This window comes from Martes martes (genome assembly GCF_963455335.1).
Source record: "Martes martes genome assembly, chromosome: X".
NCBI classification, from domain to species: Eukaryota; Metazoa; Chordata; class Mammalia; order Carnivora; family Mustelidae; genus Martes; species Martes martes.
In genome coordinates, this window is record NC_137897.1 from 109,390,252 (window position 1) to 109,413,548 (window position 23,297).

The following is a 23,297-nucleotide window of genomic DNA, read 5'->3' on the forward strand; positions in this document are numbered from 1 at the left end:
GTGGGTTTTTTTGTGGAGTATGACATTGTTCTTTAACCGACTGAGCCACCCAGGTGCCCCAGTATGAAATTGTTCTTAAACTGACTATGGCAATGGTTGCACAACACTGTGGATACAGCAGAACTACTTAACTGCACATTTGAAGAGGGCGAATTGTATGGGATTTTAATTACATCTCAATAAAGCTGTTACAAAAAAAATAAATGGGCATACAAGTTTTTGGAAAAAGAGAAAGAAAGGGGGCACCTGGGTGGCTCAGTCAGTTAAGCTTTCAGCTCTTCATTTCAACTCGGGTCCTGATCCAGGGTCATGGGATCAAGCCCCAGGAGAGGCTCCATGCTCAGTACGGAGTCTGCTGGAGGTTCTCTCTCTCTCTCTTTTTCCCTCTGCACCTCCCCCCACTCATACTCTCCTCCCTCTCTCTCTCTCTCAATAAATAATCTTTATAAAATCTTTAAAATGGCAAATTAAAAAAAAAAAGGAGAGAAGGCTCTCAGAGAGCCATGCTACTATGCACAACTGGGTGCCTGCCTATCCTGCCGGACAGCAGAAGAACAGATGTGTATCTGAAAAGAGTAAAACAGAAGGCCTTTGAGCTAGGGGATACCAGGTCCAGCTGAAGACAGAGTACCATACCGGATGCAACTGAATGCAAAGAGATCAGTTGAATATTTATGAGACAAATCACTCAACAGTGAAAACCATGGTCAAATAATCCATATGTGCACAGGATACTTCCAATGAGCTTTTTATTCTAGTGCTTACTCTTAAGTGGACAAACAGGTGTCCCTAGACATTTGAGGAAAGTATCTGATATGAGTGACAGGAACAAAATGAAGAAAAAGAAAACACAAAAGCAATCTAAAGACAAAAGAAATTGTGCAAGCAAGAAAAAGTGATTTTCAGAAGGAAATTCTATTATCACTATCCTCATATAGATGAGTGAAGATATTGAATTCACAAAGCAAAAATAGGGTTCTATTGGAAGGAACAGTGAGAGAACAAAAAATGGTAGAGGTTCTCCAAAACTAAAAACTTAATGGCAGAGACAAAATCCTCATTAAAAGGACTGAAAGACAAATTCCAGAAAACAGAGCAAGATAAAGAGCCAGAAACTAGAGAGAAAAGATTAGAGAATTAGAGGACTGGTCGAGGATATCAAACATCTGTACAACAGAAATTCCAGAAAGAGAAAATAGAAAAAAATTGTGCTGAGAAAAAAAAAATCCAAGTGAATGTGGACAAGAGTTTCCAAATTCAAAGGGATCACCACAAGACTGACATGACAGATGAAAATAGTGCCAACATCATGGCACAGAACTGTGAAATTTCAGAACCCCAAGGGTAAAAATGTTCCCATAAGCTTTCAGAGAGAAGACAAAAGTAGGTAACACACAAAGGATCAAAAACCAAAATGGCATCAGATTTCTTAGCAGCAACAATGGAAGCCAGAAGACGATGTAGGAAATACCTTCAAAATTCTGAGGAAAATTTTTTCTTACACTGAATTCTATACCCAGCCAAGCTAGCAATCAAGTATTAGGGTAAACTTTTGTACACATGGAAGCCCTGAAAACTTTTCCCTGCCAGGCACACTTTCTCAGCAAAACTACTAGTGAAACAAGGAAAGTGAGTGAAACAAGGAAAAAAATATGGCACTTGGAAACAGGAGAGCCTACCCCTAAAGTTATATTCATCAAGATCCCAGGTTGACAGCTACACAACAGGTCTAGTGAGTCTCGATGAGCCGATCAGAAAAGTTCAGGAGAGATTAATTCAAAATGAAATTCAGAGAACAGAGAGTATGTTCAAAGTACTAACAAGAGATTTATGTAACTCTCAAACCTAGGAGAGGTTAGGGTAAAATAGGGGAAAGTATCTAAAAAATTAAGTGAAGGGCACCTGGGTGGCTCACTGGGTTAGGCACCCAACCCCTGATTTCAGCTCAGATCATGATCTCAGGGTTATGAAATCGAGCCGCACGTCGGGTCCATGCTCAGTGCGGAGTCTGCTTCCCTCCCTCTGCCCCTCCCCCTCCTCATACAGGCACGCGCGCTCGCTCTCTCTCTTTCTCTCCCTCTCTCTCAAGTAAATAAACCTTTAAAAATAAAAAAAAAATAGATAAAATTCTAAAAAAATGAAAAAATTAAAAATTAAATGAGTACAAATGACAATTGCAAGAAAAACAAAAGGCCTAGAAAAGCAACCATCTTATACCACACGATTCATCTGAGCATAGGAATTACAGTCTTAATTTAACACCGTATATCTACATGACGAGACTTCGAGCCGTATCGGATGTGTTGGAGGTAAAGAAGCGTGTGTGTGTATCTGGTGGTGAGGCAAGGGCAGTGAAGAGGGCTGAAGTAGCAATATCAATATGTTTTTTGGCAACGTGGAGGCAAATACCAAAAGAAGTAGCTAAAAGAACTGTAAGTGATTACCTCTGAGAAGCAGCATATATGTCTGTGAGCACATGAGTCTGTGTGGGCATGTGCGTGTTTGGCAGCAGGGTCAAACTATTCTTTGATCTGTAGTATACATAACTTGAGTAGAAAATGAATTTATGAGAAATATCCCAGTATCTTCCAGAAGGAGCACATCCAATACCTGAAAAATTACTATACCTGGAAAAAGGCGCAGTCTGAATACTTCTTCCAAATTGCCTCTGATCTGGGTTTGTTCTGACAGTATTTTGCATACATCTGAAAATCATCTTTCTGTGACAAAAAGTAAATTCAAATATATTATCAATTTGTGAACATGTACTTTTCTTATCAAGAAAGGCTGAACAAGAATGAGTGGGGCCAAGCACTCTAGGGAATGGGGCTTAAAGGGCCCGCGACACTGACAGCTGGCCGGGAGGCCTCTCTGTATCCCAAGAAAAGCACCCCCACCGGGCTGAACAGGGGGACACATCATTATCCCAGTAAGTTCATGACTTTCACTTACCAAGTCTGAGAGCTAGAGAGAGAAAAGCCTTCTCTGACTGAACTAGAAAAACAGATGCATTTTTCTCCTAAGTATGCGCTAATAGGGTACAAAGAAACGTGCTCTTTCCACACTCTCAGTTTCTCCATTCCCTAGTGAACGATGATGGAGCTAACTTCCAAGGCCCTTGGCTCATCACTGGGATATCGTCATCGTATTAGAACCCCACTAAGCATCTTCCCATGCTATTCTCTCTGCTTGGAATCACCTCTCTCTGACCCTCATCTAACGGGCTACCTCCTACTCACTCTTTAACATCCTTCTCATGAGTCATCTCTTCTCGAAAGCCATCATTTATACCTCCCATCTACGTAAGATACCCCTCTTCTTGGCTCCTACAGGATCCTTCGTATATCCTTAATATAGCACAACTCACACTGAATACAATTCTTTTTCCCCCTTTCTCTATGGGAATAGCCTCGGTCTTGCTATCCACATTGCCTAGCACGGTGCTTGGTGTCTAGCAAGGGTTCAGTAGAAGGATGTTGAATGAATGAACATATCGATAGGCATTCATTACACCAACGCTGGTTGCCAATAACTCTGTTCACCTTAGGAGAGATACAAAGATATATAGAGAGTTTTTCATCTAGTTGGAGACAGAATTCACAAATGTGTATAAAAATGCGCAGCAATGTAAAATCCCCAATGAGTAGCATGCGCATTAAGTACTACAAAAGTCCAAAGAAAAGGGACCGGTGTTGCTTAGAGAAGTCAGGGAAGAATCTAGCTATCCATCAAATGTGTTCGAAGTTAGAATATATTGAGAAACATAATGACAAATAGTTTTTTCTTAACCTTATCATATTCTGAGTCCATTAACACTCTCTGGGATAAGATATCTAGTTGGAAGCTTTCACTGATCACCATTATCAAACTGACTCTCAAATCAAGACAAAACTCATTTTCCAGGAAGAGGAGGAAGTAGATAAGCAGAGAATAGTCTAAGGGAAAATGCTAATGGAGGAGAGGTATGATTACAAAGCCTGGGAAGTCAATTGTGATAAGCATGAGACATGAAGAAATGAGCCTCCCGCAATGATCTCGTAGAATAAAAAGAACAGACAGCCCTCTATTTCACAAAGTTCCTGGGACAGATAACCCGGTGTCTGAAGGCTAGACTACTTTGGAGTCTAAGACTCTACATGTATTCAAGGGGAATGCCAAGGCATCTCTGAGGCTAAAACTTAACCAAAACAAGAATGGTCATGTGAGGGTGATTCCAAGTCTCACATCCTCCCAGCCAGGATGGTCCCTGGACTCCCAAGACCAGCCAGAGGTCAGTGGTCACAAGCTGAGCCACGGAAGACAACAGCCATTCGCGCGCTCTGGATACTTCCCTGCACCAGCTTCTGTTACAAAACTTGGTCTAACGTTAAATGCTTGCTGGAGTGATGTGTCTCTCCTCCAAAAACAAAGACATAAAAAAAAACAAGACCCACTGTGTCTCTAAATCTGGTCCTATAAAATGAGCTGCTACTTTAGTGACCCATATTTATATATTTTTAAAATAATAATTAACAAACCCTTTCCAGGAAACAAGGTCCCACTCTTTCTGGAGCGTCAATGCAATTTTCCAGACTGTTCAAGAAAATGCTGTGAAAATTTCAGAGGGAAAAAAAAGATATAATTTTATGCAAAATGTAATAAATTTGTCAATAGCCTTTAAATAATATGATGAAAAAGAAAATTCAATTCAGCAATTACATACTTGTTATGGAATTCATATATTTCGGCCATATTTCCAAAGAGAACATCCTTTTTATTTCTCAGGAGAGGTGGCATAAGATCAAACATCTCAGGATTATCCATCTCCGCTCTATAGCCCTACCCAAAATAAATACATTTATTCGTTGAGAAATGTTCACATTAACATTTGTTTGAGCCACCAAAGATACAGATACAGCAGAATGTATCAGGGATGAGTGGGTGAAGCTGTTGGTAACTTTAACAATCAAATTTTCCAGTACCCAAAGTTATCCATTTTTAAATTTTTTTTTTTTTTAAAGAAAGTAAGACAAGGACATCATGGTTTCCCACTTAACGGGTAGAATAAAGGGACTCTCTGGCCTTGAGGGTAGCTTATAGTGTAGGAGACAAAATGGAAACCAAGCATGAAAAATTATATGACAGGTCAGTAACCTCTCCTTAAACTGGCAATACGTGTTTAGGTTTTTCAGACCAAATTAATATTATGACATTTGTATCAAATGACTGTTAAACTCCTATTTTTAGTTCTTTACATCACCATCTCTAAATAGCACCCTGGGAATAATTATAACAATCTGCTGGATCCTTAAGAAAACAGCTTATCTCTTCTGTACTAAAATCTGGGTCCCACAATTGTCACTACTGAGGGAGAACCTGACCATGCACATTTCCCACACATGCAGCCTCCAACAGTGGGAGAAGTACGCACTGCTGGCGTGTGTGTGACAGTCAAGGAGGCAGACAGCACGGGAAGGCTCAACAGCTCTTACTGAATGTAGCAGGAGAACATTCGCGCAGAGCTGGGAAAATACCGTTTGAGTCGCTTACCAACAGAACAGTAAACAGCTCGCGGACATACACCCTCTCTGTCTGTATCAGTTCATTCAGGACGTGGCTAAAGTGAAAAGACAGTATTTACCAGTTATTTTGTTGCTTTAGAATTGTATTATGATCTCTCAATCTTTCTCCTTACAAACTGTAAGGTAAAAATCGTTAATGCGTGGCAACTACCAATGGTTTTGGTTTTACCATCAAAATACGAAATTAATTGTATGGTTTCTAGAATAAGTACCACCCACAAGACTCTTTAAAATACATTTAGAAGAAAGGAAAGGGGGCTCAGGGCTTATTTTTACATGAGAAAAAATAACCCACTTCATTGCTATCTCACTAAGCTTATGAATCAATTTACTGGGCCCCTGGGTGGTTCAGTCAGTGAAGCGTCCGATTCTTGGTTTCACTTTGGGTCATGATCTCAGGGTTGTGGGATCGAGCCCCACCTCGGGTTCTGTGTTCAGTGGGGAGTCAACTTGAGAGTCTTCCCCCTCCTCCTTCTTCTTCTCCTTTCTCCCCCACCACCACTCTCACTCTCTCTCTCAAATAAATAGATCTTTATTTTTTAAAATTTGTGGGTTTTTTCCCTTCTTACCATTGAGTTGTAAGAGTTGTTTTTTAAGATTTTATTTATTTATTTATTTATATGAGAGAGAAAGAGCATGAGTGGGGGAAGAGGCAGAGGGAGAGAGAGAATCTCAAGCAGACTCCGTGCTGAGCGTGGAGCCTGACTTGATTCTTGATCTCACAACCCTGAGATCATGACCTGAGCCAAAATCATGAGTCAGCCACTCAACCGACTGAGCCACTCCGGTGCCCCCAGATAAAATCTTAAGGAAAAAAAGGTGAATATTCTTATGTCTAGCATAGTAACATAACTTTATAAAAGTAAACAAAATAATGATTACTGTCAACATCTATAAAATATCATTATATATCTACATAATCCTTGCAGTTTTTGAAACATCATCTCGTTCACTTTTACCTCTTTTAGAAAAGAGGAAATAAAGATTCTGGAAAACTCTAGTTAATTTTCAAGTTACACAAAGAAAGCATAGGTTAGCCAGGCCTAATTCTAGGACTTCTGACACCTCATCTAGTGCTCTTTTCATCAACATAACAGAACCTCATTTTGTGATTTCAAAATCCAAGCACATTTGCCTTCAACACTGAATCACAGATTCCTACTGGTAGATGTGTATATGAGAGTATGTCAATAAAGAAAAGATACTTCTGTAAAACGTCCAAGGTATTGTCATTGTCCAAACTGGAGGATTGACCGGAATTTCTCTTCTCCCGACCATCATGCACCACTTCAATCTGAAATGATGAAAATAAGTTAAATTAGCATCTACGTATGTATAGATCTTCTTGAAGAAAATCAAGCTTAAATTAAGTTTTCTCTAGGTCCTGTGTAGATAAACTTGAAAACAATAGGATCATTTTTTTCAGGAATAACTTTGATATGTATTGGTAAAAAAAATTATTTGAGTTGCCTAAGAGGACAGATTTAAGATACTAATTAGGACTTATTTTATATATGGGGCGCTTGGGTCCCTTCACTGGTTAAGCATCCGACTCTTGATTTTGGCTCAGGTCATGATATTAGGGTCGTGGGATTAAGATTCTCTCTCCCTCGGCCTCTCCCACCACCTTTTCCCAGCCCCCACTCATGCTCTAAAGAAAATAATTGTATTTTCCACATTAAATAATGTCTCATTTACTTGGCACTTTGGGGAAGTGAGGTTAATTGATAAAAAGCTGAGTTTCCATATAACTAAAGTTTATTCATTGAAGAAGAAAAAACCCCAGCTTTTTAGCCTTCATGATTTTTGATGGAAACTTTCTAGGAAATATTACATGAATCCTTGAGTTCTTTAACTAAGGATACACGACATCACTGACTCTCCCTCTAATAATTCAGTGGTACCATCAGGAACGTGAATGATGTGATAAAAACTGATGATCCACTCCAGGACTGATAACATGTGGGTAACTGTCTATTCGTTCTTAAAATGGCTGTAACCTGTTGATCTCTGTCTCTGCTCTCTGCCACATGTCAATTTTTGCTACAAGTGACTTCCCCGACCCTAAACCACTGTCTTATTTTGAAGACTCTACAGGACTTGGACTTGCTGAGTGAGGCAACTACATGAGATCTGTGGCGGGTTAATTGTTCTTCAGAAGCCTTAGAAGTATCTTCCAGGGATCCTGGCTGAATTTGGACTTTTGAGCCTGCAAAATGTCTGAACTCCAAGCAAACGCAGCATTACTTGGTAGCAAGTAGAACTCAAAGTGAAGCATGAGATCTGCCAGCTAAAAAGCATTTGCACAAAACATTACAAGCACGCGTGGAAAGGAACAAACATTTACTGACTATTTCCTAGATACTGTGCAGGTACAGTTGTAGGGACTTAATGTGAATCACTGTATCCAATCTTCCCAGCAATTTGGCAAGCTATGGCATACTTATCCTCATTTTGCATATGGGAAAACCGAGGCTCAGAAAGGTTTAGCAACCGGGCCAAGGTCCCATACCTAGTTAAGTGATAAAACAGGGTCAAGCCCATGGTGTGCCACCATTATGCTCCCTCTTTAAGACCATGCTTTGATTCATTCTATCTGAATGTACTGTTATCATTTTAATACTATAACTAAGACTGATAATGCTGCGTACTTCTTTACTCATCAGATAGGTAAGCATCCCTTACTCCTAACAGGTTTCTGAAATTCAAGTTTGGAAAGTTTCAAAACATAAATTTATACTTTTAAACGCAAATTGACTCGAATTAGAAGAACGTGCGCATTTTGGAACTCCATTCACTAGCTAGTAATCTCACCAAGAAAATGTACAGAGCCACAGCCTCCTACTTTTCCCCTGGGATATGTAAATGAATAAATCCGCATAGAGGAACGTTAGGGTGTCGTGAGTGGAAACTGGAACCAAAAGACCCCGTAAGACTGTGGAATTTGGTCTTCATTCTGTTTCCTTCTTGAAAACAGAAGTTGTGACTGAACACCGTGCTAACTAGGCCACTCACCAGCCTGCTCATAATGGTATACAACACGTAGGATGCTAACACATGCCACGCTCCATTCGAAATACTTCCCAAATATTATTTTATGTTTACGTGACCTCTACGATGAGAGCGTTCTGTTACTATACCCATTCTGTAGATAAGGAAACGGAGTTCCTTATGGGGTAACGGAGTTACCCCGGGTTACATGTAACTGACAGTAAATGACAGAGTTGGGATTAAAAGGCAGGGAGTCTCTATCAGCGCTTATACTGCCTCTTGGAGATCTATGTTCTTGTCCTTCTTTACCATCAAGAAGACACAAGGAAAATGTAGGGCCCTACGGTTATGATGAGGCTACTCTCTGCAGATACCAGAATGTCCTGGACAACTGAGGAGACTTGTATCAATCCACAAACAAACAGATGTCCTTTTTTGAACCCAGCGCATGGACCATTAGAACCTGTCCTTTGTCCATGCTTCATACTTATAGGAATGTAATCAGTTATGAAAGGAATCTTCTTTTGTAGAAAGGCGCAATAATTTAAGTTTATTGAGGTGGGGTGCGGGAAAGAGAAGCTGGGACTTACAGATATTTTACAGAAATTAATTCCGAACTCAAGCCAAGACTTGAGAAACTGCTCATACACCTGGGGATATGCCAGAACTGCAATTAGACACAATGCAGCAGCAGCTTTTTCTTTTAGATTAAATAGGCTTCCAAACGTACAATATTGGTTTAGTGAACTAAAAATATGGTTTAAGCCTCCATACCAATTCTGCAACCACAGCAATAAAGCCAGTTTTGAATTAATTAGTGGTATTTACTTTTAAGTTGCTCTGATTTTGTCTCCAAGTCTTCTTTCCTGGTAGAAAAATATGAAAGAGGAATTTCAAGCCAGAATTAAAATCAACACTTTTAATTAAAACGCATGCATGTTTATTAAATAGAGAGCTACGAATATTCTGACATATTTATGTTAGTATTTTTAAATCACACCATACAAAACAGTTGACTGGTTAGATTCATCTACATGATTTCAATTTCTTATTTAGCATCACTTTGCCACACCTTCACTCATTCTCTGACTCCTCGATCATCCACGTGATTGCCGAGCAAGCAGGAAGGTAAGTGTTACGTAATTATTTGCAGATTTAATGTTCATTTGCACACATAAGCGTTTAATCAGATTGTAGCTCACTGCCTAACGGTATCAAAAAGAGTTTGGAAAAACATCTGCATTTAACTAATAACTACATGCCCGGCAGCTCTAAGCCCTACACACCCATTTTGGTTTTTAATCCTCAAAGCAACCCTAACAGATACGTACTATTTCTATCTTCATTTCATAGATAAGTAAGGTTAGTATCTTGTCCAGGAAGCAGAGGTAGTGTTCTGCAGAGTCTACTGTCAGAATATGTGCTCCTAACAACTACATAAAACCACTCTGAAGCATATTAAAATGCTAAAACGAAACAACTGCATCAAAATTCCAAGCTTTAATCTTTCTTTTCTACTATTTCATCTCTCCCTTTCTTTTTTTAAAACATGTTGAAAGTGAAGTTGTCTGTAATTTTTTAAAGTTTCTTTATTTGTTTTTAGTCATCTCTACACCCAACTGGGGCCCGAACTTATGACCTTGAGATCAAGAGTTGCACACTCTTCCAACTGAGCCAGCCAGGTGCCTCTCCTTTTCTTTGTTTCAACTCTCCGTTCTGTTGACAATGGGTGAGCCCCTGTATTACTAAGCAAGGAGTCCAAATGTTTCTACAAACCCCAGAGCCCGGTCCAGTGCAAGACCCGGTCATTCTTGTTCCTCGTTTTTGGTGCTGCTAAAAAAGGCTGCCACCCACACAGGCTACAGGGGTCTCTTCTCCCTATGGAAGAAATATACTTTTCGCCCTTCCCTCCTTGGCAGGAACCACTGCAAGGCACACTCTGGGAAAGGATATGCTGTTAGGTTCTCTAAATTTCATACTCCCCCCTCATCATTTAAAAATATACTTTAGGAGCCCCTGGCTGACTCATCGGAACAGTGTGCGACTCTTGATCTCAAGGTCATGAGTTCGAGCCCCATGTTGGAGGTAGAGATTACTTTAAATAAGAAAGTAAAAACAAAAATAGATTTTATAGGGATGCCTGCCTGGTTTAGTCAGGAGCACACGCAACTCTTGATCTCAGGGTCATAAGTTCAAGGCCCACGTTGGGTGTGGGCCTACTTAAAAAACATATATATATATATATATATAAGATGTACAGAACATAGCATAACATATAGAGATGTTGAATCACTATGTGGTATAGCTGAAACTAAAGTAACTTGTGTCAACTAGACTCAAATAAAAAAGTTAAAAATATATGTATTTTATACAGAAGCTGTATGTTTATAGCATCATATATATAAGTACGTAAGTTAGACTTAGTGGCACTTACCACGTAAAATCAATTTCTCAATGAACACTGATGTTCGCCACTTTAAAGACACCTGATATACAGAGATCCAAACTTCTTTATAAAGGTAACTGAGGGAGCCTTACTAATTAGCTTTACCAATAATTAATTCTTTGCAACTGCATTAAGAGATGAAAAAGGAATATATATACACAACTCGGGACAAAGGCAGATTTTTCTGAAAACCAAGGTGGAGAGATTCGTTCTTTCAATGACGTAAATGGATCCATGAAAATCAGGAGCGCTATGCTCTACGCTGAGCTCCGTGTTTGGCGTTGGGGATACGAGCATGACCTGCACACAGTCCCTGCCCCTCCAGAGTGGACAGTCTAGCAAGAGAGACGGAAAATGGACAATTCTACGAAGGCCGTGAAGACACACAGCCGGCCTTGTCACCACACAGCACGGCTGCTCAAGCAAACTGGGCGCCGAGCAGGAGAGGCAGGGGAGAAAAGCTTCCGGGAAGGAAGCGGACTAGGGACAGGAAATCTGCTGGAGGGAAAGAAACCGGCAAAGGGGAAAGGGACAGGGAAGGCCACAGCGTCCCAGAGAGAGACTGTAAAGTCCAACAGGCCAGACAAACAGGGGCATGCGAAAGGGGAAGTGGGGAGACCGGGAGACCGCGGCAGTTGTCAAGGCAACAGGTGACATGAGCTTGGGTTAAGAAGTGGCAGCGAGGAAATAGCAGTGGGGATGGGAAGAAGTGGATTTTGTGACTGATTAAAGATGGGGCATGAATGCAAAGGGGAAGCCAGTGGCCTAGGCTGGGGCGAGCGGGGACATCACAGTACTGTTCCTGGAAGCGAGGCACAGGGGAAGAGAGGAAGGTTTGCGGGAGAGGCCACCAGGCAGAGCCTGAGTTACCTAGAGGAAATTCAAGGAGGCAAATTGTAAATGCAGGTCTGAAGCTTACGAGGAAGATGTAGACTAGAGCTACAGGTTTTGGAGCTCAAACCACAGTTCAGCCCTCACAATGCTTTGCTAACTTCCCTCTGTATTAATTCAGGGGTTAAGCAACCGACTCTTGATTTTGATTCAGGTCATGACCTCAGGATCGTGTGATCGAGCCCCACATGGGGCTCTGCCCTCAGCTGGGAGTCTGCTGGAGATTCTGGCCGTCTGCCCCTACCCCCACTCATACTCTCTCCCTCTCTCGAATAAACAAACAAAATCTTTTCCAAAACTTAACTCAACAAATTTGATTGTGTCTTGCTAGTTGCCAGGCACTGCGTTAGGTTTGGTGCAAATTAGTAAAAAGAAACAAACAAAAACAAACAAAACCAGTTTGACTTATTGTACAAAAGATGAACACAATTTGCTTTGACCAAATCCTATATATTTGGCTTAGCGATTAAAAGTCTTGGAGAGTTATTTAGTCCTGACTCTTATAATCCCCATTTCTCACAGAGCAATGAGGTAAAAATAAAGACTGTAGCATAAATGATGCTTTGGTTTAATTTAGAAACCATGATAAATAATGAGTAAAATCATTTATCCATCCATATCATTCAGGCTGCTGTCTTTTTCCACATAAATGCATTAGGCAGTCTTAAACTGAAGAAAATTCAAGCTACTCCCCACAAATAGTTGTACTGTGGATGACACAAGATTCTCTAAAACGAAAGAAAGCTTGATTGGTTTTGATGCTGCCAATTGTTTTTCTTGGTTTCTTTTGACGAGTGGTCATATGATGAGATTGAGTTTAGAAGCATAAGCTACTTTTCAGGGAGTCATTTTCCAAGGTAAGTTTCACGCTGAGAATATGGATGATTATTATGGAAGAAACGGGAAAACGTTAACTGTGAGCGAAATTCCAGGACGAACTGCGGCTGGTTTTAGATGTCAAACTGGTTTTTCACACGTACACAAACTCAGAAAATGTACCGAAGAAAAGTAATAAAGATGGGTACCTTTGGAAAAAAGTTTACATGCTTGAAAGAAAGAGTATCCAACTCCCACTGCAGAAAAAAAGTGTAACGCCATTAAATGAGAATATTGGAAAGAAAAAAATAAAACCAAATGTACTTTCAGCAACTAACGCCTTCAGCGGAGCTGAGTTCTCCGAGGGCTACAGAGCAAGAAACCTCAGTCAGCCGGCACGTCTAGTTTACTCAGTACTTCTTACACTCTGTAAGGTTTTTTCTCTTTGTCTTCACAACAACCTACTGCAGTCAGTAGGCATTACTGTTCCTATTTTCAAACAGCGAAACTAGGCTAAAAGAGGGGAAGTGAACTGGCCCAGGTCACACAGCCGGACATCCGACTGAGGTCTGTCGTCCGCTAAGGCATATAAACCTATCCTGTTCTTACTCCCATTGCTGGTGGTTTGTAGCCCCTAACTGGTTTCTTGGGTTGTTTTAGTCTTTTGCCCTATGTCTTCTTCGTCAATATTCTTCACTTAGAGCACTGTTCACAGTTTTATTTGTGAGTATATTTCTATATTTAAAAACTCTTAACTACATAACTTTTAGCTTTCGTTTTCATATGATCCACATGGGGACTGACCAAGGTTTTGATGCTCCTTCCCGTACATTAATGAGGTCTCTGAGCCTTCAGATCAGACAGACCAAATTTAGTCCCGTGTTCACCCGCTCAACGAACTAAGGGCCCCAAAGGCCAAATTACTCTCCCCTAAGAGGCCCCGGCTCCAGAGGCAGCTCAAGGGAAACTTTGGGCAACAGAATCATCTTACTTCCAGACTAGCTGCCCACCACAGTCAGGAAAGCTATTCTATCCCACAGAACGTAGAAAGGAAATGGGTATCACATGGTTAAAACTAGTCTACAAAGATTAAAACAAGAAAATCGACACTAACAGTTTAATGACTAGCAAAATTACTCTGTTTACCAGCACGTTAGCAATCCGTTCTATTGCCTAAGCCATTCCCTTACTAGAAGCTAATAAGAACCAAGTAATAACCTATCCACGTAAGTAGTAAATATGTGTGTGCATACGCACACACGTGCCCACCGGTACCAGATTTATATGCTTTCACTCCATTACTACCATGTTTGACTGTTGTATGATACTCTCGACCACGACCCCTGCCTCGTGCAACAGAGTGCAAACGTGACCAAAGACGCTTACATACAATTTCAACTTATCGGGACTGAAGAATGCATTCAGTATCTACATCAAGAGTGACAGACAAGAGCAGGAAGAGAAGAGTGAACGTAAGATACTTTACCATGTTTAGGTGAGAACGACACTCTAGATCCCATCAGATTGTCAGAAGCAGGTACCACAAACTCAACTGGCTTCACGTTCTTGTCCGTCAGGTTCCTGAAACCGGCTTGTTGGTTCTCAAATGCACTTCGGATGTGTTCGAGCTTGAGTTGGACGGTCTGCATTTGAACCTGCAGGTTGCGCAAGACTTCTGTGAAATACTTTCTGTATCGGGGTCATTACAGATCTTATGACATTGCTCGGACCCAGAAGGGCAGAGAATCAACTTAGAGTTGAAAACAGAACTAAAAAAAACTTGGAAAGCAACAGAAAACCCATGAAGATCTCAACCAAAACCACTCAAAGAAACGGATCGAGCGGTCATGACATCGGTCCCTGTCTACAGCGCTGGAAGGAGCGAGGGCTGGAAGAGGCGGCATGTGGAGCACGAGAAAGGCCCCCGCCAAGCAGTGTCGGAGCACTGTGTGATGTGCTAGCCTGCCCCAGACGTCCTACAGTTCTCGGTGCGTTCTAAAAAGCTCCTCCTAGGCCCTCCTAGATGATCTGAGGCAGTTAGGGATTAGCTTGGTTGCTTCCAGAAAAGTTACTTGGTTATTGTTGTGGCCCTGTTTCTGCTTTTCTGGAACGTCCCCTAAGATCTGCAGCTAAGCATGGTTTTAGATACCATTCCAAACTTGTCAACCACACCTTTTGGTGACAGATAGCATGACAAAAATCTCTTAGCGCCACTGTCGTGAGGGGGCCTTAGGACAGCTCCAGCAGAGCGGCCCTGCAGGAACCCAGAGGTCTCTACCTTGTTCACGGCAACATCTGGTTGCACCCCACCCCCAAGAAACCCCGCATCATTTCTTTACCCCTTCATGCTCAAACTCAGCAGGAAAGCCAGATCTGTGTCCACACAGCACCTATTGCTAGTAAGTGCAGCAGGAAAACAAGCTATTTGGAGTAGAATGCTCTTGACAAGGGCCCAGTGTTGTCCTAGGACAGCTTTAGCCCCTTCTCCAAGGATGCGCAAACAAGGTATATGAGAACTCCTAATAGGGGAAAAGAGTTGGAAGAGAATGGCATCGCAGCTCATTCTTCATATTATAGCAAGCATAAAGCCTTGAGATCCTTTTTTTTTTTCCAAGTCTATGTAGTGAGTTACTTTTAAGTAATCTCTGCACCCAACGTGGGGCTCAAACTGGTGACGCCGAGATCAAGAGTCACAGGCTCCACCAAATGAGCCCGTGGAGAGCTTCAAGGCTTTGGATCCGCCCACGCTTCACAATGGTACTAATATCACACCTCATCCTTAAGAGAAGCACGTAACTGCGATTTGACATCAAGTCAGCTGTGAGGGAGAGAAAGTCTTGCCAATGCTACTGGAATTACAGCTTTAAAAAAAATCTGTTCATTTGAAAAAAAAAAAAAACAGCTTCTTACCTTGAGTTCAGGAGATAAAATTACATCAAATTCATACTGTAGGGTATCAGGGTCATAATTTATAAAGGGCAAAGCCATCTCAAGAAAATTCTCGATGTCTCGGAGGGCTTTCTGAGCATCTTCTTTAGACTGAAACTTATCGATTTCCTGGTTAGCTAGAAGGCATTCTCCTTCATCACAGCACTGGCGAGCCTGATGAGCAAATCACACACAGACACACACACACACACACACGCACGCACACACGCACGCACACACAAAATATGAATGAATACATAGAAATACGTTTGTCCTTTAGAAGTGTTTACCAGCCCTGGCTTCTGTGAATCAGAGTTGTTTTCAGAGCTGTTAAAAATAAAGGTATCTGGGTTCTGCCCCCAGAAATTCCGATTTAGCAGCTCTGGGCCCTACGCCAGGCGCTGGGATTTCTGCAGCGCTCCACAGGTAATTCTGAAGACGCCCAGCCGAGGCTGGGAAGCACTGTACTTATTTCATAACGAGGAACTCATTCTGCAGTAAAGGATCTGACCGACCTCATCACACTGACGCTTCAGCCGCACGATACTGTCCCCAAGTCAGTAAGTGAAACATGGAACGTGTCGGCAAACATGAAGCGTAACATAAATGGGTGGTGATTGCCAAGGACAAGGACACAAGCCTCCTTGCCGAAGAGGGAGATGTACAGATTCAAGTGTTCGTGTTCAGATACGATGTCTGCCAGTGATAGCCTCATTCTACATTCCACTTCCGAGGCCAGCTCTTCCTTCACTGCCGAACTCTGAAAGGGGTCAGACCTCCAGCTTCCCATCACTGTTTAATTTCTTACTGCAGTACCTACGGAGCGTGGAAGGAGTTTCTGGCTTTAGCAAAACGCCTCTAGGGCTCTGCAAAGTGTGCTGACTGCAAACTACCACCAGAGGAGAGGATTCACAGATGTACCCAAAATAGAAAGGAAGCCATCACGACCGCGATCTCAACACTCGGGACAGAAGCCAAAATCGCTACCATACTCCACTTGCCACGAACACGGCAAAGGTGCACGCATTAAATGAACATCATCAAAGCCAATCCTTCAACGTCTCACAAGTTTAATTCCAAAGCTCTCTCAGACAGACCTTTACCCCATAACCATTAAGAAAAAAAAAAAAATTATCTCCTTGCTCAGAAATGTTCTCAGGCCTCGTGATACTACCTGCTGGAGGAGCTTATGCATTTTGAAGATCCTGCTGAGCTGTATCCTTTTGGCTTTGATCTCATTAACCAAGATATCGGAGAGGTACCGGAGCTCGCCGCACCTCTGGCAGATCAAATCAAGGGCATAATGGTGATTTGCAGCAAGCCTGTGTCCGTGTAGTATCACAAAGCGGGCCTTCGCTAACAGATCCTAATTTTGAGAAAGAAGTAAAAACAACAACGGTACAATAGCTGTTCAAAGAGAGGAGGCACAAGAAAGTAATTGAGAAGCAAACTGGTTTAGCAGGGCAGAGAGGGTGCCGGAAATACAATTTCATGTCACACTTCTGCAGGCTCTAAAAAAGCTTACGGTTGCGTCATTAGCTACAGCAGTGACACCATCAGGAACCCACGTGGTTCTGGCCCCAGAGCCTGTTCGAGTGTAGATGAGCTTTGCCTCGCCTGATACAGGCGGATTTAGAACAGAACCGCATATACTCAGTGACGTACCCGGGGCCAAGTGCAAGCTAACGGGTTTCGTACCATCTGGGCCTTGGGAATCTCCTTAGTCATCATCTGCCTCGTTACTGTACACACCTGAAGTGAACACCAAGGGTCTCCAAGTCTGCAGGGATCTTAGCGGCCCCCACTCTGTCAACGACTGGCATCCCCCCTCTTCCTGGCCCCCCACTTGCTCCTGACCTGGCGACTGAAATAGGAGGTGGTGAGGAAATAACTGTGAAGGGAAAACAAGAAAAACTAAAGCCCATAACGATGAAGTGCCCAGCCCACCTAGCTGAAGGGAAGCCCACGGTAAAAGCAGGGAGTTTGGGTGTGTGTGTGTTTTTTTTAATGGGTTAATGGGTATAGTTTCAGATTTGCAAAATGAAAAACTTCTGGCAATCTGTTGCACAACAATGCGACTCTGGTTAACACCACTGAGCTGTATACTGGAAAATGTGGAAGACGGAGGGCACCGGGGTGGCTCAGTGCGTGAAGCACCGGACTCCTGATTTCGGCTCAGGTCCTAATCTCAGGGTCCTGAGACGTGAGACCACAGACCACGTCGGGCTCTGTGCCGAGCGTGGAGCCTGCCTAAGATTCTCTCTCTCTTTCCCTCTGCCCCTCTCTACCCCGCTCATGCTCATTCTGTTTCTTTCTCCCTCTTTCTCGTTCTCAAAAGAAAATTTTAAAAAATGGTTTTGATAGTAAATTTCATTTTATGTGGGGTTTTCTTTTACCACAAAACTAAAAAAAAAAAAAAAACACTTCAAACCTCCCTTATTTCCTTTCTTTTTTTTTTTTTTTTAGATTTTATTTATTTATTTGACAGACAGAGATCACAAGTAGGCAGAGAGGCAGGCCGAGAGAAAGGGGGAAGCAGGCTCCTCGCCGAGCAGAGAGCCCGATGTGGGGCTCGATCCCAGGACCCTGGGATTATGACCGGAGCTGAAGGCAGAGGCTTTACCCACTGAGTCACCCAGGTGTCCCTTGCCTTGTCTTTCTACCACACCACAGAGATTTATCAATTGCCACACAATCACAGTAACCTACAAGCATAATTCTAGAACTGGTCACTGCAGCTGCTGCCTCACAAATTCCATTTTTAGACGCTTACAGTATACCCACAAATCTACTTGTTTGCTGGGAATGCACCTTTAAAAACACCTATGACAGAAGAGCAAAGCTAGTTTGTTAACTATGAAAGCCTTGAGTCCAAGCCTTTAAGACCAGCAAAACGAAAATTGTTGGCTCTTTTGATTATTTATTATATGATCATCTATCCCAGGTACTGTGCTAAGTGTTTTACCTACAACATCTAAAAGAATCCTCACAATCATTCTGGAAAGTAAATCACTTTATCCCCAATTTATAGATGCAGACATCAAGGCTCAGAAAATTTAATCAATTTACCCAAGGTCACAAGGCAAGTAAGACTAAGCAGACTTATCTGTCTGAATGGATGTCTGCTTCAACGGCACAGCCACATGATGGATAGTTAAGGAATTATGCTCGGGTCTATTTCCATCATTTCCAGTACCAAATAGCGTTCTTTTTTTAAGATTTTATTATTTATTTGAGAGACAGAACACACAAGCAAGGGGAGAAGCAGAGAGAGAGGGAGAAGCAGACTCCCCACTGAGCAAAGAGCCTGATGCAGCACTCGATCCCAGAACCCTGATATCATGACCTGAGCTGAAGGCAGATGCTTAATGCACTGAGCCACCCAGGCGCCCCTCAAGTAGCATTCTTGATGGGCATTTTTTCTAGCTTCTTGAAAATGATTTACACCTTTGTTCCTAATGATAGGTCTGAAGCCGTTCATATCATCATCTCAGAGGCCGCCTATGATAAGCACAGGACACGTCTGCAGTGTCATGTCTGGCTCACGTTGATCAGAAAAGAATATAGAACAGTATTATAAACCAATTATACAGACTACTGCGATGAAAGGCGGCCCATAAGGGCTGATATTACAGAATAGTGAACATCTCAGATGGGATCTTACCTGAGAATTTTCATCCAAGTTTTCCAACTTCTTTATTTTTTGTTTTACTTGACCTATGTTCCCTGTTACATCTGCCAACTCTGCTTGCTGGTTCAACATAAGTTCAACTTCACTCACAAGCTATAAATAGGAAAAAAAAATACAAGTCTTAAAAGCATACAAGGTATTAAGCATTTTCCCTAAATTCAGTTTTGTAGGAAATGCCAGTAAAAAGGAGAGCAACATGGAAAAATGGCACATGTAGAGAATACTTTGTTATTTTATTCTCGGAAACTGCTATACTCTATTAAAATCTAACGTCCTGGATCTCAGAGTGTGCTCGTGAGATAGAAGATATCACTATGTACACAGGCAGGCAGGTATATGCGGATATGTACCGAAGTATATGCATATGTTTTACTTGCATATTATATTCCCAAGTTCTGTGATCAGTGGTCCTCGGAGAAAAGATCCTCCAGTAGTAATGAACACACCTGGAACCCAGAAAAAGGACCCAGGGCTCCTCAGCCAGATGGATGATTCCAGGGCTAAGGCAGAGTATGTATGCGATGAACTTGGAATATCTCTTTATCCCAGAAAGTAAAGAACTGGTAACAATTAAAGAAGTCTGGCCATGTCACTGGGACACAGTTGTCAGTCTGAAACACCAAAATCGTGAATAACAGCAAAGAGTGACAAATCATTACAAAACTGGGAAGTCACGAACCCCCAAATCAGATAAACAAAGAAACGGGGAGAAGGGAGAACTCTGGCTCCCAGCAGCATGTCTATGGGAACTGGGACATATGGAGGGCAGAGTGGAGTGGGAAAATCAGCATTTTGCAGCCATCATAGTAAGGACGGGTTGAAGCAAGAATCATTAATCGATGCTAAACCCACCCAGAACTTTTGACGAGCAGCAAGAAGTTTACATGACCTTACATTTTCTCCCCACCCATTTCCTACTAGTTACAAGTGGAGAACTTCTACAGCACCCCGAGCGGGTGATCAGAGCGCACATCCACGAGGAGGGGCAGGAGGACCCCGCTTACCACCAAATGGACAAACATGTCGCTTACATAGTACACGTGCCGATCACACACAGATTAATCTAATTGTGAGAAAATGTCAGAAAATGGGAAACGAAGAACATTTTATGTGAAAAAGAACTGTACTCTTCAAAAACGGCAGTGTCATAAAAGACAAAGAAAGGCTATGGAAATCTTCTGGATTAAAGGGGACTAGACATGACAACTTATACAACACCTGACCCTCTAAGGCTGAACCCTGTACTGGAGGGGGAAGAGATGATAGAAATGATATCATTGAATCAATCACTAAAACGGAAATACCAACAGTAGGTCATGTAAAGTACTGCATCCTTTAAATGTACGGAATTTGATAATTGGACTGTGGTTATGCAAGAGGATATGCCTATCCTGTATATTCAAGAATATTTCAAGTTTGAGAATATGTAAACTCTTCTGAATGGCTGGAATTTCCAGACAAGATTTTTTTGAAGTTAAGCTCCTACATATAGAACCTATTTGCAGGTGACCATGAGATACAGATCATGTCCGTGAAATTCCAATCCAAGACTAATGACGACAACACTGATTAGAGGCAACAAGGATTTAAAGAAACAATAGAACTACAGGGCAAGAATTTTCTCTGGGTGGCAAATGAACGAGGAAGTAGAGGCACAATGGGTGTGCTTGGGAAGAGAGTTATTTTTGCATGTGTTCGGTTGGGGAGAAAGACACAAATATCCTTTATGGCCTATCCTTTCCTTAAGGAAGGTTTCACAGAGAGCACCACATTCCAAAATCCGCTGGCATCACAGGAGGGAAAGGGCTGGCGGCACCTGACCCCGTGTTCAGAACAGATGAAACACCGAGCAAGTGTGAAAGTCATGGGTGGGAAACAGGCTGACCCCATTCAAGAGAGAAAAGTAGGGAGATTTCCTCGGACCTCCTGGTAAAGTACTATGACAGAGACTGCGAGGAGCCTGACCACATGTGATGTATTTTCCAGAAGCGTCCAATGAGAAGGTACTTCTTTGTAACCTTTACAATAATGTGTAATTACACACAGTTTCACTTCATGCATTAAACTTTTCATAGAAATAAATAATTGGATCCGAAAAATTTTTTGTTCTATTAAATATGGTCAGTATAGGTATATGGTATTTAAAAAAAAAATCAAGAAGGAAGTGGGTATATTTCCTTGGAAAGCTGAAAGGAAATTTCAGGCTGAAAGTATTTTATATGTAAAATAAATTACAATAATAAACATCAGGGTGAACAGCAACTTAGTTCTGTCTTACATGTTAGCACACACATGCTTTCTCATAGGAAATTAGTAAGCAAGAAAGACAACTTGGAGAGGCGGGTGGGGGATCGAGGTAACTGGGGGATGGGCGTCAAGGAGGGCACGTGATGGAATGAGCCCTGGGCGTGACAGGCAACTGACAAATCACTAAATTCTACCCCAAAACTAATAATATGCTATATGTTAATTAAATTGAATTTAAATAAAAATTTTTTTTAAAAGAAAGACATCTTGGCAGGGTTCACTCACACCTGCCCCCTCTTCATCTCTCTCTGGGTATAAATGGGCATCTTGTGAGATTATATTTCTGATGATCAAGAGTGAGAATCTCTGGCATAATGGAAAAAAAAATGTGGGAAGGAATGTTTTTACTGACCTCTTGAAAATCCTGCTCGAACTTCCATAGTTGCAAATACTGCTCCATTTTTAGTTGGTGTTTCTCCCAAAATCCATCAAAAGCTATCTCCATATCATGTACTTGACTCAGCAACCTTAACAAAGGAAAGTCATTAGAATCCCTTCACATCTTGTAGGTATGTACATAAGCCCGGTCTGGACATTAAGGATTAGAGGCAAAGTCAGAGGCCGTGACACTTGGTCCACGAAGAGACCACCGATGTCCACAGAACCTCTTTTACAAGCAAACTAGTCTCTGGGAGACAACCAGGGAAGGTGTTCTCGGATTCCGAGAGGTCCAGGAATATTTTCACACCTAACAGATGGCAGCGAAATGCATAATTCCCTTTCAGAAGGATAAAATAAGAAACTCCAAACCAAAAGGAGAGTACTCACTTGTTAACAGTCTGCCAGTCACCATTCACATGGTGACGGTGTTCGAGCCTTGAACCGACAGGGTCTTCGGGGCCGGGCACTTCCAGACTCGTGAGGAGGATTTTCCCCTCTTTGGTTACTGCTGTAATATCATTCTGTAAAAAGGCACAGTGGGATGAGGAAGCCTGCTAGTAGCCTAATCCAAATGACCTAAAGAGAAGGAAGCACACACCTACAGCATGCAGAAGACAAACGGCCGTTCTAGAACAGCCTCTACTGAGGACGTCAGGACCACAGAATTCAAAACCCATGAGGATCTCCAAGAAGCCTCTGGCTGCTGAGACGGACGCTGCAATCACTGTTTTTACAAGATCTTTATGGGCGGAAGTACTTCGTGCTCCATTTGTCATTTCCTTCTCTTACTGGTAGAAATTTCTAATTTATTCTGTTCTACGAATATTTTTAATGTGCTCCAATAAAGCAGGAGTAGCACGGCACATTCAAATGGAGTCCAGGGCCTTTCCTACTAATCCGTAATCATGCCCCAGCGCTGCCCGCCCTAAGTAGGACGTTACTGCACGTTTGGGTTAATTAATTCATCATGAAGCATATGCTTCTTTTGTTTTTTTTTTTAAAAGATTTTATTTATTTATTTGACAGGCAGAGATCACAAGTAGGCAGAGAGGCAGGCAGAGAGAGAGGGGGAAGCAGGCTTCCTGCTGAACAGAGAGCCCGATGCGGGGCTCGATCCCAGGACCCTGGGATCATGACCTGAGCTGAAGGCAGAGGCTTTAACCCACTGAGCCACCCAGGCACCCCACATATGCTTCTTTCTATTCAGAAGGTCTTAACCTTGGTGGGTAGATTCTTCAGGCATCTAAGAGTGATCCGTGACCTCCTTCAGGAGATCCAAGGGTCC

General features: G+C 42.1%; 1 protein-coding gene across 1 annotated transcript in view; it reads right to left on the reverse strand.

The window, feature by feature from the left end:
- Nucleotides 1-23,297, reverse strand: part of MCF2 (MCF.2 cell line derived transforming sequence) — a gene marked incomplete at both ends in the record, with an annotated part of 75,517 nt that overhangs the window by 25,452 nt on the left and 26,768 nt on the right. Inside the window, 12 exons of the mRNA XM_080795582.1 lie at nucleotides 2,628-2,720; nucleotides 4,518-4,587; nucleotides 4,703-4,818; nucleotides 5,530-5,596; nucleotides 6,767-6,855; nucleotides 9,381-9,418; nucleotides 14,192-14,360; nucleotides 15,616-15,807; nucleotides 16,808-16,999; nucleotides 19,298-19,417; nucleotides 21,984-22,098; nucleotides 22,400-22,533. Coding sequence (XP_080651708.1) covers nucleotides 2,628-2,720; nucleotides 4,518-4,587; nucleotides 4,703-4,818; nucleotides 5,530-5,596; nucleotides 6,767-6,855; nucleotides 9,381-9,418; nucleotides 14,192-14,360; nucleotides 15,616-15,807; nucleotides 16,808-16,999; nucleotides 19,298-19,417; nucleotides 21,984-22,098; nucleotides 22,400-22,533 — 1,395 coding nt within the window. The remainder of the gene's footprint in view (nucleotides 1-2,627; nucleotides 2,721-4,517; nucleotides 4,588-4,702; nucleotides 4,819-5,529; nucleotides 5,597-6,766; nucleotides 6,856-9,380; nucleotides 9,419-14,191; nucleotides 14,361-15,615; nucleotides 15,808-16,807; nucleotides 17,000-19,297; nucleotides 19,418-21,983; nucleotides 22,099-22,399; nucleotides 22,534-23,297) is intronic.